Source organism: Hemiscyllium ocellatum, assembly GCF_020745735.1.
Source record: "Hemiscyllium ocellatum isolate sHemOce1 chromosome 15 unlocalized genomic scaffold, sHemOce1.pat.X.cur. SUPER_15_unloc_15, whole genome shotgun sequence".
Classification (NCBI taxonomy): Eukaryota; Metazoa; Chordata; class Chondrichthyes; order Orectolobiformes; family Hemiscylliidae; genus Hemiscyllium; species Hemiscyllium ocellatum.
Genome location: NW_026867451.1, coordinates 79,082 through 102,862, shown reverse-complemented (window position 1 = coordinate 102,862; position 23,781 = coordinate 79,082). Strand labels below are relative to the sequence as shown.

General features: G+C 40.3%; 1 gene segment (V, D, J or C); it reads right to left on the bottom strand.

Moving 5' to 3' along the window:
• Nucleotides 1-427: 427 nt before the first annotated feature.
• LOC132806352 (Ig heavy chain C region, membrane-bound form-like) lies at nucleotides 428-22,742 on the bottom strand. The segment is given in 9 exon segments: nucleotides 428-891; nucleotides 1,031-1,158; nucleotides 3,991-4,320; nucleotides 4,768-5,076; nucleotides 7,057-7,368; nucleotides 10,474-10,782; nucleotides 20,947-20,990; nucleotides 22,180-22,504; nucleotides 22,610-22,742. Coding segments are annotated over 9 exon segments (1,815 nt in total).
• Nucleotides 22,743-23,781: the final 1,039 nt, after the last annotated feature.

Here is a 23,781-nt window from a genome sequence, read left to right as displayed (position 1 = left end):
ATGAATGTTTCGTTGGGCGTTTTAGGTGGTGAGTTATGCATTACTAACCCACGCTGTCCGGACATTGGGAGTACACGCAGTTTAGACGGTGTAGAGTAAACTTTCAAACTCCTTTGCCTGCCTTTTATAGGCTTCTGGTGGAGCAAAGCTCCTCATTTGTATCATTACGTGACCCGAGGCTGTGACCTTTGGTGCATAAGAGGAAATGTTCTCTAATCATTCTGCCTCTGGAGTGTTCCATCAGGTATATCGTGTGAAAGATGTATTTACATTAGTGGGCGGCATGGCAGCGCAACATTAAACTAAATGACTGGATGAAACACAACCAAACAGAACAAGTGAAAGTATTTGGCTGGGAAAGGAGTAGGATGTGGGAAAATGTATGATTACTGACTGGCCTTGAAGAAAGAATGAAGCAAACTCAAGGTTAGTGCATATTCATTCGAGATTTATTAACCATTTCAGAAAGCATTTTTATCCAAAAAGTTGATGTAAAAGCTAACAGAAGTGAATATAATGGTTGGGTGCCACATTGAGATGAGAACACATGCGCTGTGAGGTGGGAATTTTCTGTACATCAGTAACAGTCACAAGAAAGGGAATACAAAGGCTCATCAGAAAGGGTAGGCAACCATTCTGAGTAAGGAACAAATAAAAACAAAACAAATGGGCTTCAAACAACAGGGAAGCTACAAATTCTTCCAACCACAACCATTTCAAAGATATAAAGTAAAAACGAAAATCCATCAATAATTGTCTCAGTTACACACTGATAAACTGAAGTGATCTCACTGTTGAAGTCAGCAACAGGACAGATTGTAGATTGGGAATTCAGAGACCTTGATAAGCAGATCAGGAAAATCAAAGGGGTCCACAACTCATTCACTTAACCTGGAAAAGAGAGATAAAGCAATGACACAGATATTTATGATCAGGGACTTTCAGATTTCATGTTTATTCAATGGCACACTTAGAGATTTCACAAAACATATTGGGCTGTTTGGCATGAGAAAGATGTGATTATTCTCACCTTCACCAGAGTGACGGCAGCGCTGTAGAAAATACTCAGGAAGAACAAGGTGATGAACGTGGAAGCAGTTGTCCAGATGTTGCTGTTATCATCCTCATAGTCTTCAATCCAAGTGCGATCTATTGAATCTATGAATATAAAGCCGAGAGAACGCATTTAGATCGTTTATTGATCCAGATCGATCTATGTGTATCCAAGTCATGTAATTAGAGACCATTACATCTTCATAAAGCAGTCAGGTATTTCTCAAGTGTGACTCTTATCTGTACCCATCGGTGCATTATTGACTCTCAGCAAGAAATTACAAATACTGACTGCACATGTTCTTTCTTCATTGTCCATGTCAGAATGTTTTAAATTAATTTTCTTTTAATCTATTATTTAAGGATATTATTATTTGAGGAATGCTTATTACGAATGATTATTTTAATTATATCATTATATTTTAAATATAGGCTGTGACAGCACTTTAGTTGAAAATTGTGGCCATCACTGAATAAAAGTTCAAATGTGATTCTCACCTTTATGTATTGGTGACCAATTGCTTGGCAAATCGTGAATATAAGTGACATCACAGTCAGGACATTGCTTCATATTTTTGTTTGTAGGATCTGTATATTTAGGAATAAGTTTTTGTACATGTGTCCCTTAATTTATTTGACCTACTGCTTGGTGTGTTTGGTTTCCCTTTAATGGTTGTGTATGTGGTTATGAGTGCCTCTTACTTCATTCTTGCCCATGTTGGAGTCTGTGCATGAATAAACATATTCCTGTTCCTTTACTGCTAGTGTTCTCATGTGTTTGTGCACCGAAATTTTGGTCTTTTCACATTGTGTAAGCATCATTATGCGAATATGCCACTTCATTGCTGCCTATGCTTATCTTGTAATGTCTTTGTGAGGGTTCACTTTTCATTAGTGCTATCTAAAATGTGTGCTTATGTGTCTGTTTCAGGTCCTACCTAAACTAGGTTATTTTCATGTTTATGCTTAATAAATGTTAGCATGCAAAGTCATGTTTTGATGGATGTTTATATTTATATGATGATGTCTGCTTGTGTGGCAATCTTTCCCAAACCATCTCCTGAGAAGCTTGTTTGTGTTACTGTGTGTGGATGCTTGCTGATGCTTGTGCTCATTATCCTCATTTAATAAACGCCCCTCTATTTATTGATCTATGCACTTGTGTGTCTGCATGTGAGACTCGGAATTTGTGTGTACGTGTGACATTGTATACATGCTGATCAATGTGGTTTAAAAATAACTAATTAAGCTGCCTCTGTCATCGTATGTTTGTGATTCTGAAAATGGGAAAATAATGATATTAATGTTTATCTCTGTGCACTTATGTGCCTGTGTGAGTTGACATGTGGGAGGACATTTTTTGGAATTTGTATCTGTGTGTTCATGCGTGTATGTCTGTACGCATTGTGCTGTATGAATGTATATGTATTCATGCCCATTCGTGTGTTACCGTGTGTCTATATTTCTCATGGTTAAGTGTGAGTACCCTGATCATTTGTGCAAATAATTTTCTTTCGGTGTATGTGAGTTTTTGTATGAGCTTAGGTGAGTGTTCAAGTACCACTTGCATGTGTGGCTCTGTGCGAGTATGCGTGTGTGACATCTTATCTGTATGCACATTTGAGTGTGCACATCAATATGTGTCTTTAGGTGAGAGCCCATATATGTGTCATTCCGTGTGTATTTGCGATCATCTCTCTGTATCTGTTCTTATACCAGGCTGCAATTTTTATTATTCTAATTTATTGTTCTAATTTTAATGGATTGCCTATAATTAGATTTGACCTTGGTGTTGTAGGAAACATTTCCCATCGTCGTGAAGAGATAAGCGTTTTATGAGCAACTCTTCTGTTGCAGTGATAGAATTTCTGTCTCTGAGAGAAAAGGCGTGAGTTCAAATCCCCACTGCCCCAGAGATAACATTTCTGAATATGTTTATTAGAAAATGTCTACTTGTGTTCTGTATGTGAAACAAAATGGTATCAGGTATTCGAATACCAGAATTGATCCCATGTGCTCCAGAAAACTGAGACAAAACTATAGAATTCAAACCGGGACAATGCAAACACCAGTTTTGGATTAGGGGAATCAATGTTAATCATTTGTTAACAGGGCCAAGCGTGTCCAACATGTTTCAAAGGTATTATTTTGCATGGAAATGTTCAATCTTTGGACAGTAAGCAAGAAGCTGACTGTTCCTGTTGGTAACTGGGTTACATTACAGAGGACATCGACCATGAAAACTCTGCACAGGGAGCAAGAGGACAGACCATTCATCGTTCCCCTCCCCTCTGCTCCACGACAACTTATCTGTCATTTCTCTTTGGTGTGAAAGTGAAGATATATTCTGTCAACTCATGCGCTGGCGCAAGATCCCTGGCAGTTCCCCAGAAACAACGGTTACATTCAAACTGTTCTGCACTCTTTACGATTGGTATGTTCCAATCAAATTTAATTTGAAACTGTCTTAAATTTACATTTCCAATTGGTGCAATGTGGCAGTTTAAAACTGACATGAATTTTATAAGAATGTCCAATCAGGGGAATCAAGAACACCAAGTTCAAAACTCGTGCTCTACCCTTGACATAAAATGGACATTGTCAGATTTTGTCACAGAGGGATTTAAGATGGACAAGGGACTTGGCGGAATCCTGCAATGAGTGAGCTTTACTCTGTCTCTGACCCAGGATGTATCTGAGCAGAGAACATTAACTGCACAAGACACTTGTCCTAGACCTGTTAATAACCCACTTTAACTACAGAGATGGAATGGAAGTCAGAGTGAGAAACAACTCATTCAGTATTTAACTCACAACTGGAGGAAAAAGAAACTTTATTACTTCTGTTGAATTATTAAATGCAACTTTGAGATTTTTATTGACATGAATTAACAGTGTCCATCAGTGCAAGTGAAATGTTTACGAAACTCGGTTTACCGCTGGATTTATCGACTGTTCTGTTGATGATCTTCAATGGAATCGCTTCATGTCCCACCACACAGGAGTAAGAAGCACCGCTGGCCCACTCCTCCGCTGTAATGGATAACAGGCTGTACATGAAGAAGGAAGTGTTGTCACTCTCTGCCATCACCTCGGTGTTCTTGTAGTTACTGGGATTCACCTGCTTGTCATTGTTTGTCCACTTGACGAAGATCTCTCGGGGGGAGAAACCTCTCACTAAACAGGTGAGGGAGAGAAACCTCTGAGCGGAGATTTCTTCTGTTGGTGGCAGGAGGACCGACACTGATGGCTCCAGCGGATTAATCACTGCAGAATATTTGAGACAAATATAAATCAATCAAAAACATCCTGAACCAATATCACAATTTCACTCAATATTAAAATATGCCATTTTTAATTTGGGATTTATTCACTTTCGTTTTCTAAAAGAGTACACATTCTGTTCAGTAAAAAAAGTAAAGTTTAATGTGAAAGTTGCCTCCATGTTTCCAGCCCACAACAAGGGCATTCTGTCCAACTGTCATTGCTGATGGTGACATCACAACCCAGGCTTCTTCCCACCTTATCTGACTTAATCAGAATACAATATCCTTTGGTCCATCTTTTTCTTTATCAGCTACTTAGTTATCCTGCCTTCAGATGCATCATAAATGCTCCCAACGGTGTTTGTTCATTACCAATCAAAGCCTGCCATTGATGTAACTGGATCTGGATTCCACATGGGATGCTGTGTGTTTTAATCTCACCGCTCACCTTTCTCCTTGTGGATGGAGTCTCTCAGCGGAGTCGGTAGATTCTGATGGTACACCACACATTCAAAAGTAACACCACTCAGCCAGGCTTCAGTAGAAATGTCTAATTTGCTGATCACGCTGTCGGGATTCTGTCCAGGCTGGTCAGCAATCTCGGTTTTCAGAAGCTTCTTTTCTTGCTTCCAGGTCACGCTGACTCCAGATGGAAAATTGGACACAACGCAGGTTAACGTCACCGTCGCCTCCAGTAAGACTTGTTCGACTGGCGGTGGGAGGATTTTAACGGTGTTAGGGTGGCACTCGGTATCTTCTATGAAACAAAAATCAAAGTCAATGAAAAATGCCCCTTTATGATACAAACACCCAATCTTCAGATTACTTCTTCACAGGGTGAAGACACCACCTTCAAAATGGCAACTCCAACCATTGCTGAAACAATGCTTACTATTGTTGATGTATTTTGATTTGTGAAAGCATTTGTGATTACCTATGACATACCCTGTGTAATTATTCCCAAAGAACACTGGCTTTGTAACAAGTGAAAGCTGTGAAAAAAGTAAAATCATCGAAGATACCATGATGTAACCCATGGAATTACCTTTCTTTCAGAGTTTGTCTCTCACTTAAGACCATCTATTGATACTTGTGACAAGAGTAATCTGAATATAATGAGTTCATTTCCATGTTCATAACCCTTAGGTGCAAGTGCTGCTGGTCACGCTGACTGCCAAATCACATCCCAAATTTTGGACAAATTATAAGAAATAATAATTATTCTCTTTGCAGAGTTCTAAAGTGCTACAGGAGCAGTGAATATCCATGGAAATTCTGTTCATTATATTTAACGTGATCAAAAATACTTTGCGTTATTGGTGTGATGTCATTCTCTGATTTATGTCATTGTTCCTCGTGGGCTGAGTTTGGAGTAGATCTGAAAACAAGGCACTGAGTACAGCATTGGATATCGAGAAGGACACCCATCTCCTTAAGTCTTTCCCTCCATTCAGTTAGTTCATGACTGGTCTGTACTTTCACTTTATTTACCAAGCTGCATTTTTTAATTTCTTCATAGAGCAGGGGAGAAAAAAAAACAAACAAAAGCGTCTTAAATTAATCTACAAACGTGATGGAAATGTACACTAATTTTATAGACATCCACTACCCACTGTGTAAACATCGCCACCCCAAACCAGGCTAAATCAGCCTGTCTCGAGTTCCTCGTTCACTCATCCCTATTGTAGCATTCTTACCAGAATTTATTCTCCTGCCTCATCCACTACTTACAGAGAGCATCTTAAAGAGGCTCAGTGAGATCACGTTTATCCCAGTTCATCAAATGTGATACCCACTTGGTCTGTGGTCTGATCCCATAAATGAAGTTAAAGAGCTCAGTACCAGATAAAAATCGATGTCGTACAATGTCCAAGGCCAACAGGTCATTCCTGAGCAGGGAGTGAAGCATTGAATGCATTTTGATTTATTTTCAAGTTAGGGTCACTGCATATTTTAACCACGTCATTTTGAGACCACAACATCATAAGATAGAGGATCAGAATAAGGCTGTTCGGCCAATCCAGAGTTTAGATCAGAATGATGCTGGAAAAGCACAGCAGGTCAGGCAGCATCCGACGAGCAGGAAAATCGACATTTGGGCTAAAGCCATTCTATGGTCTTCTCCCCACACTAAACAAGAACCGATCCATCTCTGGCTTGAATATACACAATGGCCTGGTCTCCACAGCCCTCTGCAGCAACAAGTTCCACAGATTCATCACCCTCTGGCTGAAGAAATTCCTCCCCATCTCAGTTCTAAACGGTGCCCCTTTGACCCTGAGACTGTGCCCTTGGGTCCTAGTCTCGCCTACCAGTCAAAACATCTATTTACATTCACTCGACCTCAGTCTCTCAGTATTTTCTATGTTTCAATTAGATATCTCTCCAATATCCCCCCTCCACCCCCAAACTTATCCTTGAAGCCACTACCAGGCAAGGATTCATCACTCTGAATGCTTCTCCCAGCATGGTCAGGCAACAAACTATTTAACAAACTATTTAACAAAGCTCACTGTCTATATATCTATCTTCAACAGAGAGGAAACATGCTTTTCTGACTTGCCAAAATGTTGAATTATGAGCAATACTAATGTAACATTCAAACTGAAATGAGATACGTGACATGCTGGGAAATGAGAAGCTGTACCGTGCTGTTTACTACGCCTGATAAATTAGTGTGTTTGATTCACATCAGAGTTCAGAGTGATTTGTAGCTCTCCCAGTATGTGTCTCTTACCCTGGAGTGCGGTGATGTTTTTACTTTGAATGTTCTCTTCGTGAGTGACCTGGCAGGTATAGACTGCGCTGTTGTACCATTCACCATAAGGGACCATCAGCCGACTCGTCACCGAGAAGTTCCCGTTCGCCTCACACACGGGAGACGTGAAGAAGCCAGAATCCAAGCGTTGGCCATTTTTCAACCAACTCACGTTGATTGTCTTCGGATGGAAATCGATGATTGAACAAACGACAGTTGCAAACTTGCTGCTTGCGATTTCTTCACTGGAGCTCACAGTTAGGAGAAGAGTTGGTGGGAGAGGACCTGTACCTTTAGGAAACACATCGCATAAATTATCTGATGAATTTCATAACAAATACAATCAGTTCTCATATATCAAGGTTTCTTGTGATTAATGGATACAAGAATCATAATTGTGCAGAGTGCTGGAGAAGTTGGGATCCACACAGAAAGATCATCAGGACAATGTGAAAGGCTAAAATTATAGGACACAGCAAGGGAGTCAAGGAGGCATAGAAACTATAGGCCGGTAACATCAGAAGGGAGATAGCAACATTGGATGGTATTCGTTTTAATGACAGAGTCTGATGATCAAGGCAGATGAATTACCGGCATAAATGAGGAAATGATGCTGTTGCTATCACGGAGACATATTGAGAGCGGGGCAGGAGTGGCTATTCAATTTTCCAGGATTTAGTGCCTTCAGGCGAGACAGGGAAAGATGGAAAAGGATGGGGGCAGGGTTTGCGGCACGGAATGTTGCTTCTGTCACAATTCTGACAAGAGTATTTTAGGCTGTAAAGAGAAATAAAATCATAGATACCTCCTCGAACAAAGGCAAATGGACAGTACTTCAAAACCAAAATACAGCAAACATAACTACTGGGAGAGCACGATAGGCCTTACTATAGGTCCAAAAGACCAAGTGCAAATACATGGATAAATTCCAGAGATATGTAAATTAAATAGGGGAATGAGAAAAGAGGTTTTTAACTTCCTCAGCATAGGCTTGGATATTCATTTTGTCTAACGTTTAGAGGGAGCACAATTCTGAAAATGCCCCCAGGAGAATATTTAAACAAAGTATGTGTTAATATAGAAAATTTTAATCCAGACCTTGCAAGAGAGGGGTGAACCTGAATTTAACTTTTGGGAATGAAGTCGACCCATTGGGTAAAACATCAATGGTGGTGCACTTTGCAGACAGTGATCGTAAATCAGTTGGATTTCAGATTGTACTGCAAAGGAATAGACATTGGCCCAAAGTTCTGAAAAGGGGAAGGACAATTTTAGTAAGATCAGGTAATGACTTAACCAGAGTGGACTGGAAGCTGACACTTATTGGTAAATCTGAGTCAGAGCAGTGTGAAACATTTAAGAAAGAGACAGGAAAATCATAGGGAGGACATTTCCCAGGAAGCCACTGAATGGGACCAAGAATGTAACGTGCTCTGGACACCAAAGGGCATGGAGGGTGAGATAAGGAGAAACAAGGGAGGCTTCCTGTCTATACTGAAATCTCAAAACAATAGAAATTAGTATGGAGTACAGAACGCGCAAGGGGGAGTTTGAAAGACAAAGGAATTAGAAGAGCAAAAGGGACCATGAGAAAATAATAGGAGTCAAAATAAAGGAAAATATTTTTAAAAGTTACAGGCTCATTCATAATAAAAGAATAATTCGGGAAACAGTAATGCCCATTAAGTGTTATTATTGGAGTGGAGCCGGAGGATTAGGTTGTGGTCAAAACGAATGTGTTGTGTCAGTGTTCACTAGTAAGAGGGACAATGTGGGGACAGAAATCATGGAGGAGTGTTGTGATGTACTTTCAGAAATTAGGACACATGACGTGATGTTCTGTGTTGTCTTGCTAAATGAAAAGTGGTTATATTTCCAGGGCAGATGAAAAGTATACCAAGCGGTTGAGCGATGCAAGGGATGAAATAGTTGGGTCGCTAACAATAATTTAGAATTACTGTCTGGCCACAGCAGTTGTGCCAAGTGAGTGTAGATCAGCCAACGTTGCACTGTTACGCAGGACAAAGGAAGGGATAAATAATGAAAACACAGATCTGTCAAGCTAGTCTCAGTGGTAGGGAAACGATTGAAAAGTGAAATTAGTCTTCATTTGGAAGATAAATCAACAATTTTCAGCATAGTTTTATTGAGAGAAAGTCATGTGTAACAATTTGATAGTAGTTTTCAGAGAGATAACTCGATGTCCAGATGATAGCAATAATCAGAGCCAATGGGATCCGAGTTAATTTGACAGATTGGATCGAGAACTGGCTGAGTGATGGGAGCAGGGGATAATAGTCATCGGGTGTCTGGGTGACTGGGAATCTATGTCTCCTGGTGTTCTGTAGGGATTGGGGTTGATTTCCACGTTATTTCTCTTACATACCAATGATTGAGACTCAAATTTAGGAGGATTAACCAGTGAATTCACAGATGAAATGAAAACTGTCATGTTGGTAAGTCATGAGCATTATGGCTTTAGATTGCAGGAGGATATAAAAGGGTTGGTTGTATGTGAAGAGAAGTTGCAAATGGAAATTATTCTGGATAAATGTAAGGTAATGTAATTCGGCAGAAGAATCTGTGAGGTATGACATTTTGAATGGTGGAACCCTGGAAAGGCCTGAGGATCTTTGGTGCATGTACCCACCGATCCCCTATAGTACTGTGTCGTCTGGATAAAGAGACTAAGGAGGTGGGAGGATATTTGCTTTTATTAGCCTAGACATTGACAATGAAGAATCGGGAGATGATACTGGAACTTGATAGAACACTGGTTAGGCCATACTGAAGCGTTGTGTGCATGTTATCGAAGGAATGTGATTACACTGAAGGCAGTATTGATTAGATTTGCCAGGATCTTGCCTGGGTTGGAGGGTTTTAGTTATGAAACTAGATGAGATAGACAGGGGTTTTCCTTGAAGCAGAGGAGAATTAGGGAGAAGATTATCATGATGTCTAGAATTATTTTAGGCATAGACTGGGTAAACTGGATGAAACCTTTCCCCTTGATGGAGAGATCAATGCCTCAGGGGCACAGGGTGAAGGTAAGGCCAGGAGGTTCCAAGTGGATCTCAGGGGAAAACAAAATCAAACAGAGGGTGGTGTTAGCCTGGAGCTCAGCACCTATAAGTCATGTAGAGACTGAGCCCCTCATAATAAGTATGAAGTATTGAGATGCATCCTTGCAAGGGCAAGTCACACAAGGCAATGGATCATGTGCTGGCACATGAGACTGGAATAGTTAGGTGGCTGTTATTGATAGGCGTAAACTGGATGGATCAAAGGGCCTTTTTCCTGTGCTGTATAAGGGGATACTGTGAAAATGGTTATAAATAATGCCTTATTCATATTAATGCCAGATGCTCTGTTTATCTCAGTTCCCACAATACGTACCTGGACATGGCATTTCTTTGCTCTTGTGTGACCCGCTGTGTTGAACCTCACAGTAGATTTTGCTGGGGCAATCTACCGCTGACCCGGGCAGGGTTAACTGGCTGCTCAGGGTGTAGGTTCCCTTCTTGTTTCTCACTGATGGGTAAGTCTTCAATCCACCATTCGTGATTAGCACCCCACCTTTCTTCCAGGTTACCTTGGTGACTTCTGGGGAATAGTCCATCACCAAACAACCAAAGATTGTCGAACCGGTGCTGTGCTCCTCACAGGAGGAGACCAGGCCATAAAGCGTGGGGGGAGATGGTGTCTCTACAATAGAATGACCAATTGAGCATGTTAGTTTCTGTTAATTTGACCTTATCAGTTACTCAAATGTATCCTCAGCTGTAACCGTTTGCCAGTATGCTCCCGCTGAAGTCTACAGCATAACTGGAGTTTATTTTTGTTTCCTACCAGTTGCTGATCATGATCATTGGTTCCCTCTTGAGAAACATGCCCTCGACCTTGACCATTGCCATATCATTTAGGAAGAAGAACATCCTGATCCCACCCCAGTAACTGTTTGAAGATCTCACCAATTGACACTTTCATTGGATTGCTGTGAAGAGCAGAGAAGTTTCACAAAATACAAACCAAGGAAATGCAGATTCATCGAAATTCTACAGTGTGTGCAAACAGGCCATTTGGCCCAACAAGTCCACACCCACCCTCTGAAAAGAAACGCATCCAGACCCATTCCTCTACCCTATTATGCTACGGTTAACCCTGACTAATGCATCTAACCTCCCAATCACTGAACACAACATTTGCAATTTCCCCAGCTTGTACAGATTTGGACTGTGGGAGGAAATGCACACAGATATGGGGAGAAAGTGCCAACTCCACACAGACAGTTACCCGAGGCTGGAATGGAGCCAGAGTCCCTAGCACTGTGAGGCAGCAGCGCTAACCATGGAACCAGCGTGCCGCCCCACTAGGTACCGTGCTGCTGGAAATACCCAACAGCTGGCAGTACCCCCGGAGAGAAATCAGAGTGAATCATAGAACATAGAACATCACAGTGCAGTGCAGGCCCTTCGGCCCTCGATGTTGCACTGCCCTGACATACTAATATGAAGCCCATCCCACCTACACTATTCCATGTACATGCATAGGCCTGTCCAATGACAACTTAAATGTACTTAAACTTGGCGAATCTACCACCATTGCAGGCAAAGCACTCCATACCCTTACTACTCAATGAGTAAAGAAACTACCTCTGCTATCTGTCTTATACCTATCTCCCCTCACTTTAAAGTTGTGTCCCCTCGTGTTTGCCGTCCCCATACTTGGAAATCAGGTCCAGTGAGCCTTCCTCACTTATCAATGTAAGACAGAATGTTCTCTCTGGGAGGAAGGTCACAGCAGCAGCAGCAGCAGCAGCAGCACAGGCAGGAGCTGAGCACTGGGACGGGGAGGATGGCTGTCACGGCTGAACTCAGGCCAATTGGCTGGAAGTTGAAACATCTAATTTACAATTATCTGAATTCTGGAGGCCTCTGAAAAATGGAGGACCATTAAGGTTCAGAGACTTTGGAGTGTTACAGCTGAGTATTTATGTAAATATGATTTGAGAAATGAACAAGTAATCTTTAACTTTAATAACTATCAAACTGATACGCAGTTCACCACCAAACCTCATCTCTCAGACTAACCACTGCACTTACTCTGCCTAGACCTAAATTTCCACTCACATTGACAAACCCCACCCTGCTATACACCCATTCATGCCCGGAACACACAACCCCCTATCACACAAAACACATCCAAGGCAATCCATACTGACAGTGTAGCTGAGCAGAGAGATCTCGGTGCCCATGTACACAGATCCCTAAAAGTTGCCAGCCAGTTTGATAGAGTTGTTAAGAAGGCATACTTTGTGCTGGCTTTCATCGATAGAGGGACTGAGTTTCAGAACCACGAGGTTAGGTTGCAGCTGTACAAAACTCTGGTGTAGCTGCACTTGGAGTATTGTGTACTGTTCTGGTCGCCACATTATAGAGAGAATGTGGAAGCTTTGGAAGAGTTCAGAGGAGGTTTACCAGGATGTTGTTTGGTATGGCGGGAAGGTTTAATGAGGAAAGGATGAGGGTCTTGAGGCTGTTTTTGTTTGAGAGAAGAAGGTTGACTTAATTGAGACATAAAAGATAAACAGAGGGTGGACAGTGAAAGTCTTTTTCCTTGAATAGTGATGGCTAGCAGGAGAGGACATAGATGACAGATGTCAGAGGTTGTTTCTTAACTCAGAGAGTGGTAGGGGCATGGAACGCACTGCCTGCAACAATAGTACACTCGCCCACTTTAAGGGCATTTAAAAGGTCATTGGATAAACATATGGATGAAAATGGAATAGTGTAGGATAGATAGGCTTCAGATTTTTACACTGACCTGTGGAATCATCGAGGGCTGAAGGGCCTGTACTGCACAGTAATGTTCTATATTCTATATTCCAGATGGACATATGATCTCAATTCCTTTCAGTCATTTACACTCCTGCCGCCCTGGACCTGGTCCATGGTGAACCTGGCCCTGACTGGACCTGACACCATCATTTCCACAACCTCTGACAAAAGCCCACTACCCAAGACATGACCTCAGCCCTTGATCACTGACCTCTCATCTTACCCAAGACAACCTGTGCACATTGCATCCTAGCTCCTTTGGCATCTGTGCTTCACAACCTACCATTTTGCCAGACTCTGAGCTTTGCATTTTGACAACACGTCCACCTGTCACTTCATTACAGTGACCTTCCACCCCCTGAAACATCCTGGCACCCTGCCCATCTCTACACTAACCAGCCTGGCATCCTGCCCACCTCTCCATAAACCAGCCTGGCAAAGACAGACCTCCTGCATCAGCTCAAACTACCCCTCACCTACCAAGCACAATTCGACCAAATTATCCTGTGACCATTACCATTTCCCTTGATGCCACCTTGCCAGACAGAGTGCACGCAAGCTTACCCAGCAGCCAGCCTACCAGCCCAAACTCTCCCACATGCCCAATCTAGCCCCTCACTTGCTCACCACCTTCCAACTTTGAGCCTATCCACCATAAAGTCAGTGAGACATAAAGTCGTACAGCACCGAAACAGTTCCCTTGGTCCAGCCCAGCCATGCTGACCAGAGTTCCCAAATTAAACTCATTCCACTTGCCTGCCTTTGGCCCATATCCATCCAGACCGATCCAGTTCCTGGAGCTGTTCAAATGTCTTCTCAATGTGGGACCGATCTCTGCACTTACCGCTTCCTCTGGCAGTTCATTCCAATGTTTTGGACAATTACAACATGAAGCCCTAACTCCTGCACTCAGTGCTCTGACCAATGAAGGTACGTGCGCCAAACACCTTCAACACACTAGGTACTTGAGACAACGCTTTCAAGAATCTATGAGTCTTGAATCTATGAATTTCTGTGGTGGAGAATTCCAAACGAATTCACCATTCTTGTGTTGAACAGTAAACAATCAGGTTCAATGTTATCAGTGTGTTGGGAAGATTGATGAGCAGCAAGATTAATGAAGATCCCATGAATGGAATAGCCTTCTAGAGAGGCCGAGATGCCTTCTTCAGCTTCCATTTTGCATGCTGACATGTCCGTTCGGCAGCATATTCCAAAATTGTGATCCTTGAGGATAAGGGCACACATGCATGTGAAGCTTTCCTCCATATCAGACTTCAACTTAACTCTCAACTATTTCCCTGCCCGTTTCCTCTTCCTCAATCACAGCCATGGGGCTCACTTCCTAACAGCGCTGTGAATGTGCTAATACCACACAAACTTCAGCAATTCAAATAGACTGATGACAACTGGTTTCTCAAGGCGATATAAAAAGTCTGACACTTCCACACCTGTCTCGAGATTCAAACAACCACTAGAAGAATTGAAAATTATTTGAGGCACTTGTGTGTCTACACAAGATGACATGATTTCCTTTTTTTAAAAATCACACAACACCAAGTTATAGTCCAACAGGTTTAATTGGAAGAAAACTAGCTTTCGGAGTGACGCTCCACTATCACCTGATAAAGGAGCGTCACTCCAAAAGCTAGTGTGCTTCCAATTAAACCTGTTGGACTATAACCTGGGGTTGTGTGATTTTTAACTTTGTACACCCCAGTCCAACACCAGCATCTCCAAATCATGGTTTCCTTTTGAGTGATTTGACTGTGTTTTCACTGAATGAACAGAGCTATTTCTTAATCATATAATAGGAATGAAGCTTCCCTCATTTTTAGCAACTGCTGAAAATGTATTGCTGGAAAAGCGCAGCAGGTCAGGCAGCATCCAAGGAGCAGGCAGCATCCAAGGAGCCCTTCCTGAAGAAGGGCTCATGCCCGAAACGTCGATTCTCCTGCTCCTTGATGCTGCCTGACCTGCTGTGCTTTTCCAGCAACACATTTTCAGCTCTGATCTCCAGCATCTGCAGTCCTCACTTTCTCCTCATTATTAGCAAGGCAATCACACATTATATTTCTTGATTCCAGGGAAGTATAGTGTTAAATTAATGAAATATGATGATTGGGATGTTTCAATTGGAAATTGTCAGATATTTAAAGTTTACTTTCATGAGCAATTAATCCCAGCCTCATTGTGTCACAGTACTCACAGGAATGTCTTTCAGAAATGGTGTCTCCCTTTGTTATGGGCAGTCAAATCAGTAAATCTGGGATAGCTTTTGCTTGTTAAACAAAGGTGTTAAAGAGCTTTAGCCAAAGGGAGGCCTGTGGATTGAGCTCACAGATGCACCATGATCTAAGTAAGTGGGGGAACAACTAGAGGGGCTGAGTGCCCTCCTCTTGTTCCTACCTTCCTATCATTGTGTCATTCATTAAGCTAGCACTGGCCGTGAATACTTTTTATTAAAATATTTCGATAAATTAATTGTTTCACACATGCTTTAAAAAAAACTTCTGTTGATTATTTGGAACGGGATCACTGACATTCTCTATTTGAGTGATCAAAATAACTTCCACCCAATTACAGCAGCCACTGCACTCTGCAGTGTGTTGTTACTTCATAATAGTTTCTTGTGAAACTACAGCTCGAGATCAGGGCACTCAAATTCAATAATATCTCTGAACATTTGCAATTTGTTCAAATGCATCTTTCTCTGAAGAACGTGTTTAATCGAACAGAACGTTTTTCAATGAAACAACAAACTTTAAATGCTAGAAAACCAAAATAAAGACAGAAACGTCTGAAGAAACTCAGCAGGTCTAGCAGCTCCTGTGGAGAGAAGGCAAGGTGAACCTTTCCCATCCAGAGACCCCCTCTTCACCAAATTGTTTTCATGTTTTTGGCACAAGAGCTCACACCTGTTGAGATAAACAGTGATTACGTTGGCTTGACTCCTGTTGGAAAAAGGATTCTTAGCAGAGGTACTGGATGGTCTGAGATAGCAATGGAAGACCAACTGAAAAGCTATCACCATCTGCTGCAAGTGTTGGATTCAACGGAACCCCCACAGTACTGAACAATCAAATTCAGCTACAGCACTGGTTTAATATAAAGTAAAACAGCCTAAGCAAAATCTCATCAAATATACTTTGAAAATGATTCATTCGGGATTAGTTATAAATGATATTGTTAGAACAGCAAGTCAAAAGCTGGGATTTCTTTGAGCACTTACTCCATTAACCCCATCTAGCGATGCCCAAAAGCTTGTGAACAAATATTGATCTGGAAAAAGCTGCTAACCACCAAAATTCTGTTTAATGTCTAAGAGACACAAGTCAGGACAGCGATTGAATAGATTTCACTGGCCTCTGTGAGTGGAATTCCAACAAACACCCAAACATCTCAATCTGCTTTCTTGTACTGAAGTAACCTGATAAGAGATGGTGTTACATACCTCTCTAACAGGTTGTAAGTGAACACAGGCCACCTGGCACAGAATCAGGGACCCTACCACAACATCACAACAGACCTGAACACAATGAGCTCGACACTATCACGGAGAACACAGCTCACCTGTTTTGACAGTTTATAAACCATGTTAGTTATTAACACCTTCCAACAACCAGGGATTGTTCCAGAATGTTAGTACAATGAAAGTAACATTTCAACGTTTATCCAAGAATACTTTGACAGCTGCTCCAAATTGTTCAAACTCGATGGGAACTACAGAGCAATAAAACTAGGAATTGCATTGCCATCAATTCACTGTCACTAGATTCCAACCTCGAACTCCCTTCCTCTTTCCCCTGTGAATGTTGCTGCACCAGACGGTCTACTTAGTTTGAAAAAGATTATAATGTTTTGAAGTGTAATAAGACCATTGCTGATAATAAGTTTTCAAATAATAAGATGCAAAAAAAAATTCTGATTTTACATAGTGCCACGAAACATCTCCTGCATAACTGAGGCACAAAGAAAATCTGCAGCATATTTCCCTCTGCCTCGCTCAATCAAATATCTCTTGTTGTCAACAACCAATTTCAAATCTCTTGCTATCTGCCTTTTGTTCCTGAAACGTTCGTTCTGATTGGAACAACTTAGTCAGGGCTCTCAATTCTGAGGCACCTAATCAAATATTGTATTTCTGGCAGATAAAAGTGGTTTTGAAGCGCGAGATAAAATTGAACTGTCTGAGATTCAGGTATCCGAACTGGACAATTTATAAATGGTCAGGACCGTGGACAAGTTAGTCAGAGATAGCACTGAAACAAACTGTACAACAGACTTAATCCCAGAGGATACATTGCTCAACTCCTCACATCAAATATATTCACTGTAATTGAATATTCATCAGAGGAACTAACCAGTGGATTAATGTGAACGAGAATGTGTTCACAATGAACATAAATAACCACTGAGTTCATAAACTTAATAAGTCATTGTATTTAACAAAATTATTGAGGTGGGAAATATCGCCAATTAAAGCACAGATCTGGAGGAAATGGATTATTCTCTAAATTATTTTTACATATTCTTAAAACGTTCCTCGAATTGTGGAGATTTTGCATGCACTGCATAAACAATACTGCATTCCAGTGTGGAAAGCATTTCTGTTGAAGGAATTAGGGCAAGGTTATTTTCTTGTTAACTGCTTGTAATGAACTAAAATGTTGAAAAAGGTATGAATTGAAAACATGCTTCTGTCTGGAGTTGCCCACTTTAACGGATGTCTAAGTAAATGTGGGCACTGCTGCCTCACAGATCCAGGTACCCAGGCTCGGTTCCAGCCTCGGGTGACGGCCTATGTGGAGTTTACACAATCTCCCCTGTGTCTGTGTGGATTTCCTCCCAAAATCCAAAGATGTGCAAGTCAGGTGAACTGGTCATGCTATATTGTCTATAGTGTTAGGTGCATTAGTCAGGGGTAAATATAGGGTAGGGGAATGGGTCTGGGTGGGTTCCTCTTCAGAGGGTCGGTGTGGACTTGTTGGGCCAAATGGCCTGATACATACTGCAGGAAATCTAATCTAAATGATTGTCACACTGAACTAATGTGAGCAGATTCCTTCAGATCGCTACATTGCAATAAATCGATCAAGTATATTAATTAAAATAAATATTACTCTATTTTCAGTGTTTGAATAAACAATGTGCTCTGTTATCCTCTAGTTCATGTCTTCTGCAAATTTGTGAACTCTGCATACGCCTGAACACATCGATGTAAAATGAATTTTCTGCGTTTGCAGCAAGTACTCCCATGGTTTTAAGAGGAGAGTTCCTACAGTATGGAAACAGGCCATTTGGCCCAACAATTCCACACTGACCCTCTGAACAGTAAGTAGCCCACCCAGACCCATTCCCCCTAATTTATATTTGTCCTTGACTAATGCACCCTAACCTAGACATCCCTGAACACTATGGCTGTGCTAAACTGCACAATCACCTGACCTGCACATCTTTTGGACTGTGGTAGGAAACCACAGCGCCCGAAGGAAACCCACACAGACACAGGGAGAATGTGCAAACTCCACACAGGCAGTCACCCGAGGGTGGAATCAAATTTGGGACCCTGGCGCTGTGAGGCAGCAATGCCAATCACTGAGCCACCATGCTGCCCTGGAGTTCATGAGTGGATTACTTTAATTAATTCGAAATTTGGTTGGTCACATAATTCACTATAGCAGTTGTTTCCCGAAGAATGACTCTTCAGTTGATATTTTGTTGTAAAATGTAACTATTTATTTAACATGCACAGATTGGGAACACCTAAAGCACTGTGCAGGTTAAATAATTCAGTTAATGTTTTATTTTTATCCTGCAAATCCAGTTTAATCAGGGACATAACAATTAATTAACTCAAGTTATATGTGAAACTGATCAAAGCAGTGAAACTGATCTGTTCTTCATAGAATTGAGCAGAATTTCCAAATGGTCTTTGCCAATGATCTTTTCCAGCCAGAAAATATGTATGTAGTGTACAGGGGAATTGAAAGGTGTTTCTTGATCAATTATAGCACAGTCATGGCATTTTTGCTCAAGAGCAAGAACTATTAGAACATTAGACTTTTGAAATTCTATTTATATTTCTCTATGACTTGTAAACTGCTTAAAGACAGACCTTGTGATTGAACTAGATAGTTGAGTTTCGAATTTGGATTGTAAAGCATGGATTAGATTAATCCTTAATTATTTATTTTAAGTAAAAATAGCACCTGAAGGTATCTGTTTTCCCTTCATTTCTAAAACCTGTGCGATTTGCCTTTCACTTTATAATAGACTTTATGAAATTGTAACTCGCATGCTGATTGCATTGAATGAGGAAAGAGCAGTTCACTGTCACCAACCGTGTTAACATTGCAAAAACAATGTAGAAACCAGAAACGGTTTCCCAAATATAACACATTTAATGTTACCCAAGCACAGTCCCTCCTCAACAGATCAACGATCACCAGATCACAACACGGTATGTTTGCAGCAGAACTAGCTCTGCAAACATTTTCAACAGAACCAAGAACATGATGTCACCTCACAAATAAAACCAAATTGAAGTCTAACAAAGCTGCTCAGAATCAAGCAAACTAATGATTAAATTGAATAGAAATAACAGGTCATAATAGCAACCTTGTTTGTGAGGGGACTTAACACTTAAAGCTGTAACGTTTCTGGCAATAGTTCAATTTATTTCTAACCTGCACACCCTTCCTGATCATGACAATCTTGTGCAGTGCACAGTAGAGTGGGGTTGAAGGCATATATTGATTAATCACCTCATGGTCAAAACAAAATTACTGAATGGACAAATATTACCACATTATAATTTTAAGTTAGTTTCAATTACGTAATCTGATCAATTCTGCAGTTTCAGATTTAGGTCCCAAATTTTATTTTGAATGAGGCTACTTAAAACAAAATTCAGTTCGTTTACAATTAGAACGGAGTTTTTTGTTTAAAGTCAATCCATTAAAAACTCGTTTTTTTTTCATTTCTCACACATCTGGGTTTCTGCCTTAAGTTGTTTTTCAGACCGTTACAAATGGATGTCATGTTTTCAATCAAGCAGAGAAAAATGTGTCATATAAGTTTAACAAATGCAGAAATGATTCATGAAAAACAAAAGAACTTCACAAATATTGGTAATGAAAAGTATTCCAGAGAGTCAATCTCCTCACCAGAAAGAAAACATCGATTCAGAAAGCACGAAAACGCAGATCAATTTCACAAACTGAATAAGAATCCAATCAACTCAATTCAACAGAATCAAGGAAAATAAAATCAGAATCCAATCAACTTAAAACAACAGATTTGAATGAAACATAATCAGAATCCAACCAATTCAATTCAACAGAATCAAATAAAACCATTTCAAAAGTCAATCAACACAATTCAACAAAACCAAGTAAAAACAAAGTCAGAATCCAATCAACACAGTTCAACCCGAATCAACTAAAACAAAGCCAAAATCCAATCAACTCAATTCAACAGAATCAAGTAAAACAAACTCCGAATCTAATCAACAGAATGCAATATAGCACCGCAAGAAACTTTGATGACAGTTTCTAACCTGCTTGTCATCAACAAAATTAACAAAATAAATGAGAAAATATAATCATGGTAAGAACATATATTCAAGAAATGAATAATGATATTTTAGCATATTTTAGTCATGTTTGGTAATATCTTGAACATCTTTGAATTCGTAGCATTTGTTGTTGATAATAAAACTCACAGTCAGGGTGTCACTGACATTAAACATTATTTATAGCTGACTGATTAAGAGACATTAGGTGTTTCAAGTAACCCAGCCACATAGAATGTCCATCTGATCAAAAAAAGAGATACACTGAGCAAATGACTCCATCATCACCATTTTAACTATTTGCTGAGCCTTAACTGAAGTCTATAATCAGTCTGAACAAAAATCAATCCGAACCAAACCAAACTCAGCACAGAATCTGAGTTTCATTTAATTCAGAAATTAGTCACATGAATAGAAAGTTTTTAAAAAGTCACTAAGAATGTTCAAAGTTCTTACCTGAAGTCACTGTCACCATGGTCCCTTGGCCCCAGTAGCCAAGATAGTCACAGTGTTACATTCTCTGGACTGGATCACACAATAACTAGCTCTGCATAAAACAAATCAAAAATCTACCATCATTTTAAATTTTCAGAACCACAGGCAAAATAAAGTCACGATAAATCTTCATCACATAATTGCGCGAGTGAATTTTGATCATTCTTGATAAATTTTAATACTGTTTTATACTTCACAGAGTAACACATAGCTGATTCTCAAAATCCCCAACTGGTGTATCAATAATTACCCAACACTTTTACAAATTAAATAGTGATACTGGCATAAAACCCCACAGAACTAATACCGAACTGCAAGTTAAGATGGTTTGTAGAAGTAATCACTGACTAGTTTCAAACAATGGAGGCTGAATAGGTTTTTGTATTGATCATAATTGCAGTGTCACCCAGCTATATCACTGTGAGACACGTTGTGTCAAATACTATGACAGACTGTAAACTGTAAAATGCAAATAATTTCTTCACTTCCTAGAAAGCAGTGATTCAGACTCCTTTAAAAATGATTTGGTGCATTATTTCAGCTTTTACTATTCATTGTATTTTGAAAGCTTGGAATACTTTTCCAGGTTTGGTCTGCATTTAACTTGACAATCAACACGAAGAAGGTAGAAAATAATTCTACATTTGTACAAACTAGCCCGACTGGATTGTGTTTAAATTGCATCTCACATTATTTCATGCTCCTGCCACGGTAGAAATCACCAATTTGAGATAAATCCTTGTCAGTGGTTATTGTATGAGGATGTCGCTGTGCACAGCACTGTGACCCACTGTAGTATCACAATGATGTAGACCAGTACACTCATTCTCTGTTCTTTACTCTAGGTCTCAATTTTCATTTGAAAGAGCCATTTAGTACTGATCATGTTTAGAATGAATGCCATAGTTGACATAACAATTAGCAGTGATTTCCTGAGCTGTCAGATATATTTTGTCCCAGCATTTAATTGATGGAAGTGTTAGCAGTACATATGACATGCCTAAAACATTGTCCCATTGTGTCACCAGTTTCCTAGTTTAAATGGTACATTTCCTCTTTGATAGCTTTGTAAGAGGCAGCCTGAGGTCTGCTTCAGATCGCAGTTGGTATAATTGCATTTAAAACTCAAACTGACCATCAGTTTATGATGGAATTGACAAAATGTTCCCTCGAGCTGTTTTTGAACGGGTCCAGCCCTGGTTCCTCTCGCTGTGGTATCTTGCACAGTAATAGATGGCGGTGTCTTCGATCTTCAGGTTAGTCATTTTCAACGAGAAAATGTTGTTTGAATTGTCTTTGGACGCAGTAAATCGACCCTGAATCGCTGGTGCATAGTTATTGCTGGATGAACTATAGTAGTACAGCAGCCACTCCAGACCCTGGCCGGGAACCTGGCGGACCCAGTACATGTAGTAGCTGCTGAGATCGAACCCGCTGGTTTTACAGGTCAGTGTCAGGCTGCTTCCGGGATGGCCAGTCTCTGCCTCTGGCTGGGTCAAAACAACCTCCGACTGGACACCTTTAAAAAAGACAAGAAATAAACCATGAGCATTACTTTTACATTCCTGAGGTAGACTAACATTGAGACAGCAACAAAGACAGACTTAAACAAAAAAACACTCACATGATAAGAAAGTCAGTAATAAACTGAGAAAAATTGTCGACACAATCATTCTGATAACTTCTGGGAAGCGGTTCTGTCAAGATCTTTCTAAACAAAGCCGATCCCGGAGTGTTGAATTACGGTCCAGTGCCTAGGATTTATATGGCCATCGGAAAGGGCAGGCTCACAGCTTCCGCCTGTTGGTTTCCTGCTGGAGGCTGAGACTGGATCCTGGTCTCAGCTTGCACAGCCCCAACACATGGGCTCATGTATTTACCAGGTTACGCTTAAACATGGATATATACACATCTTGGGATATTTATTTTGCTGAATAGCTTCTTTGGGAGTGTTTTTTTTAATGGTGGAAGTAAAATTGAGTACCTTCAGGTCTATTTCACATGATAGTTGCAAGTATTTTGTTTTAAAATAAATCCATTCGGAAGTTACCTCCCTTTATTTCTACATTCATTCACAAACAGATAAAACTAAAATCAAAGTTCAAACGTATTACTAGCTAGTAAAACAATTGAGTTTTATTTCCCCAGGACACTGCCAGTCTCTGTCCCACTACAAAATAACATGTAATTCATACTAAACATTTCAAAATTCAATTTAGGCAACTGAATACAGAGCGTGTCCAAAGTGATTATATTCAGAATATTCAATTAGAAGTTAACTCCCTTTAATTCTACATTCCACCACAAGCAGATAAAGCTAAAAAGAACTTCAATCATATTATTAACCAACAAAATGAGTGACTTTATTTTTGCTGTCACTCAACGTCTCTCTCACTTTACAAAATAACATCCCATTTCTAATCTGCGTTTCTAAATTCCATTTAGGCAACCTAATATGGAGCAGGACTAAAGTGATTATGTTCAGAATGTGAGTGGATATCACTAAACAGCTTGGACCCGGAGATTAGAAGCACCTCCTTACATTGCAGAATGTCTCTCCTTGCATCTTTTTTTTCAAATTTTTTAAAATGCATAGTAAAGGAAAGCTGTGTGCCTGAGAAACAAAAAGTGAGTTGGCAGTGATACATAACACCTAGGTAAACTTTTGAAAGAGCATCTAATGAACTAGAACAGGACAGTCCATACGTTTCTTTTAATAAAATCCTCAACATCTAAACCATTGCAGGTAACTGTCTGGGTACATCAGGAGTGTTTGGTTAAATTAGAGAGTATTAC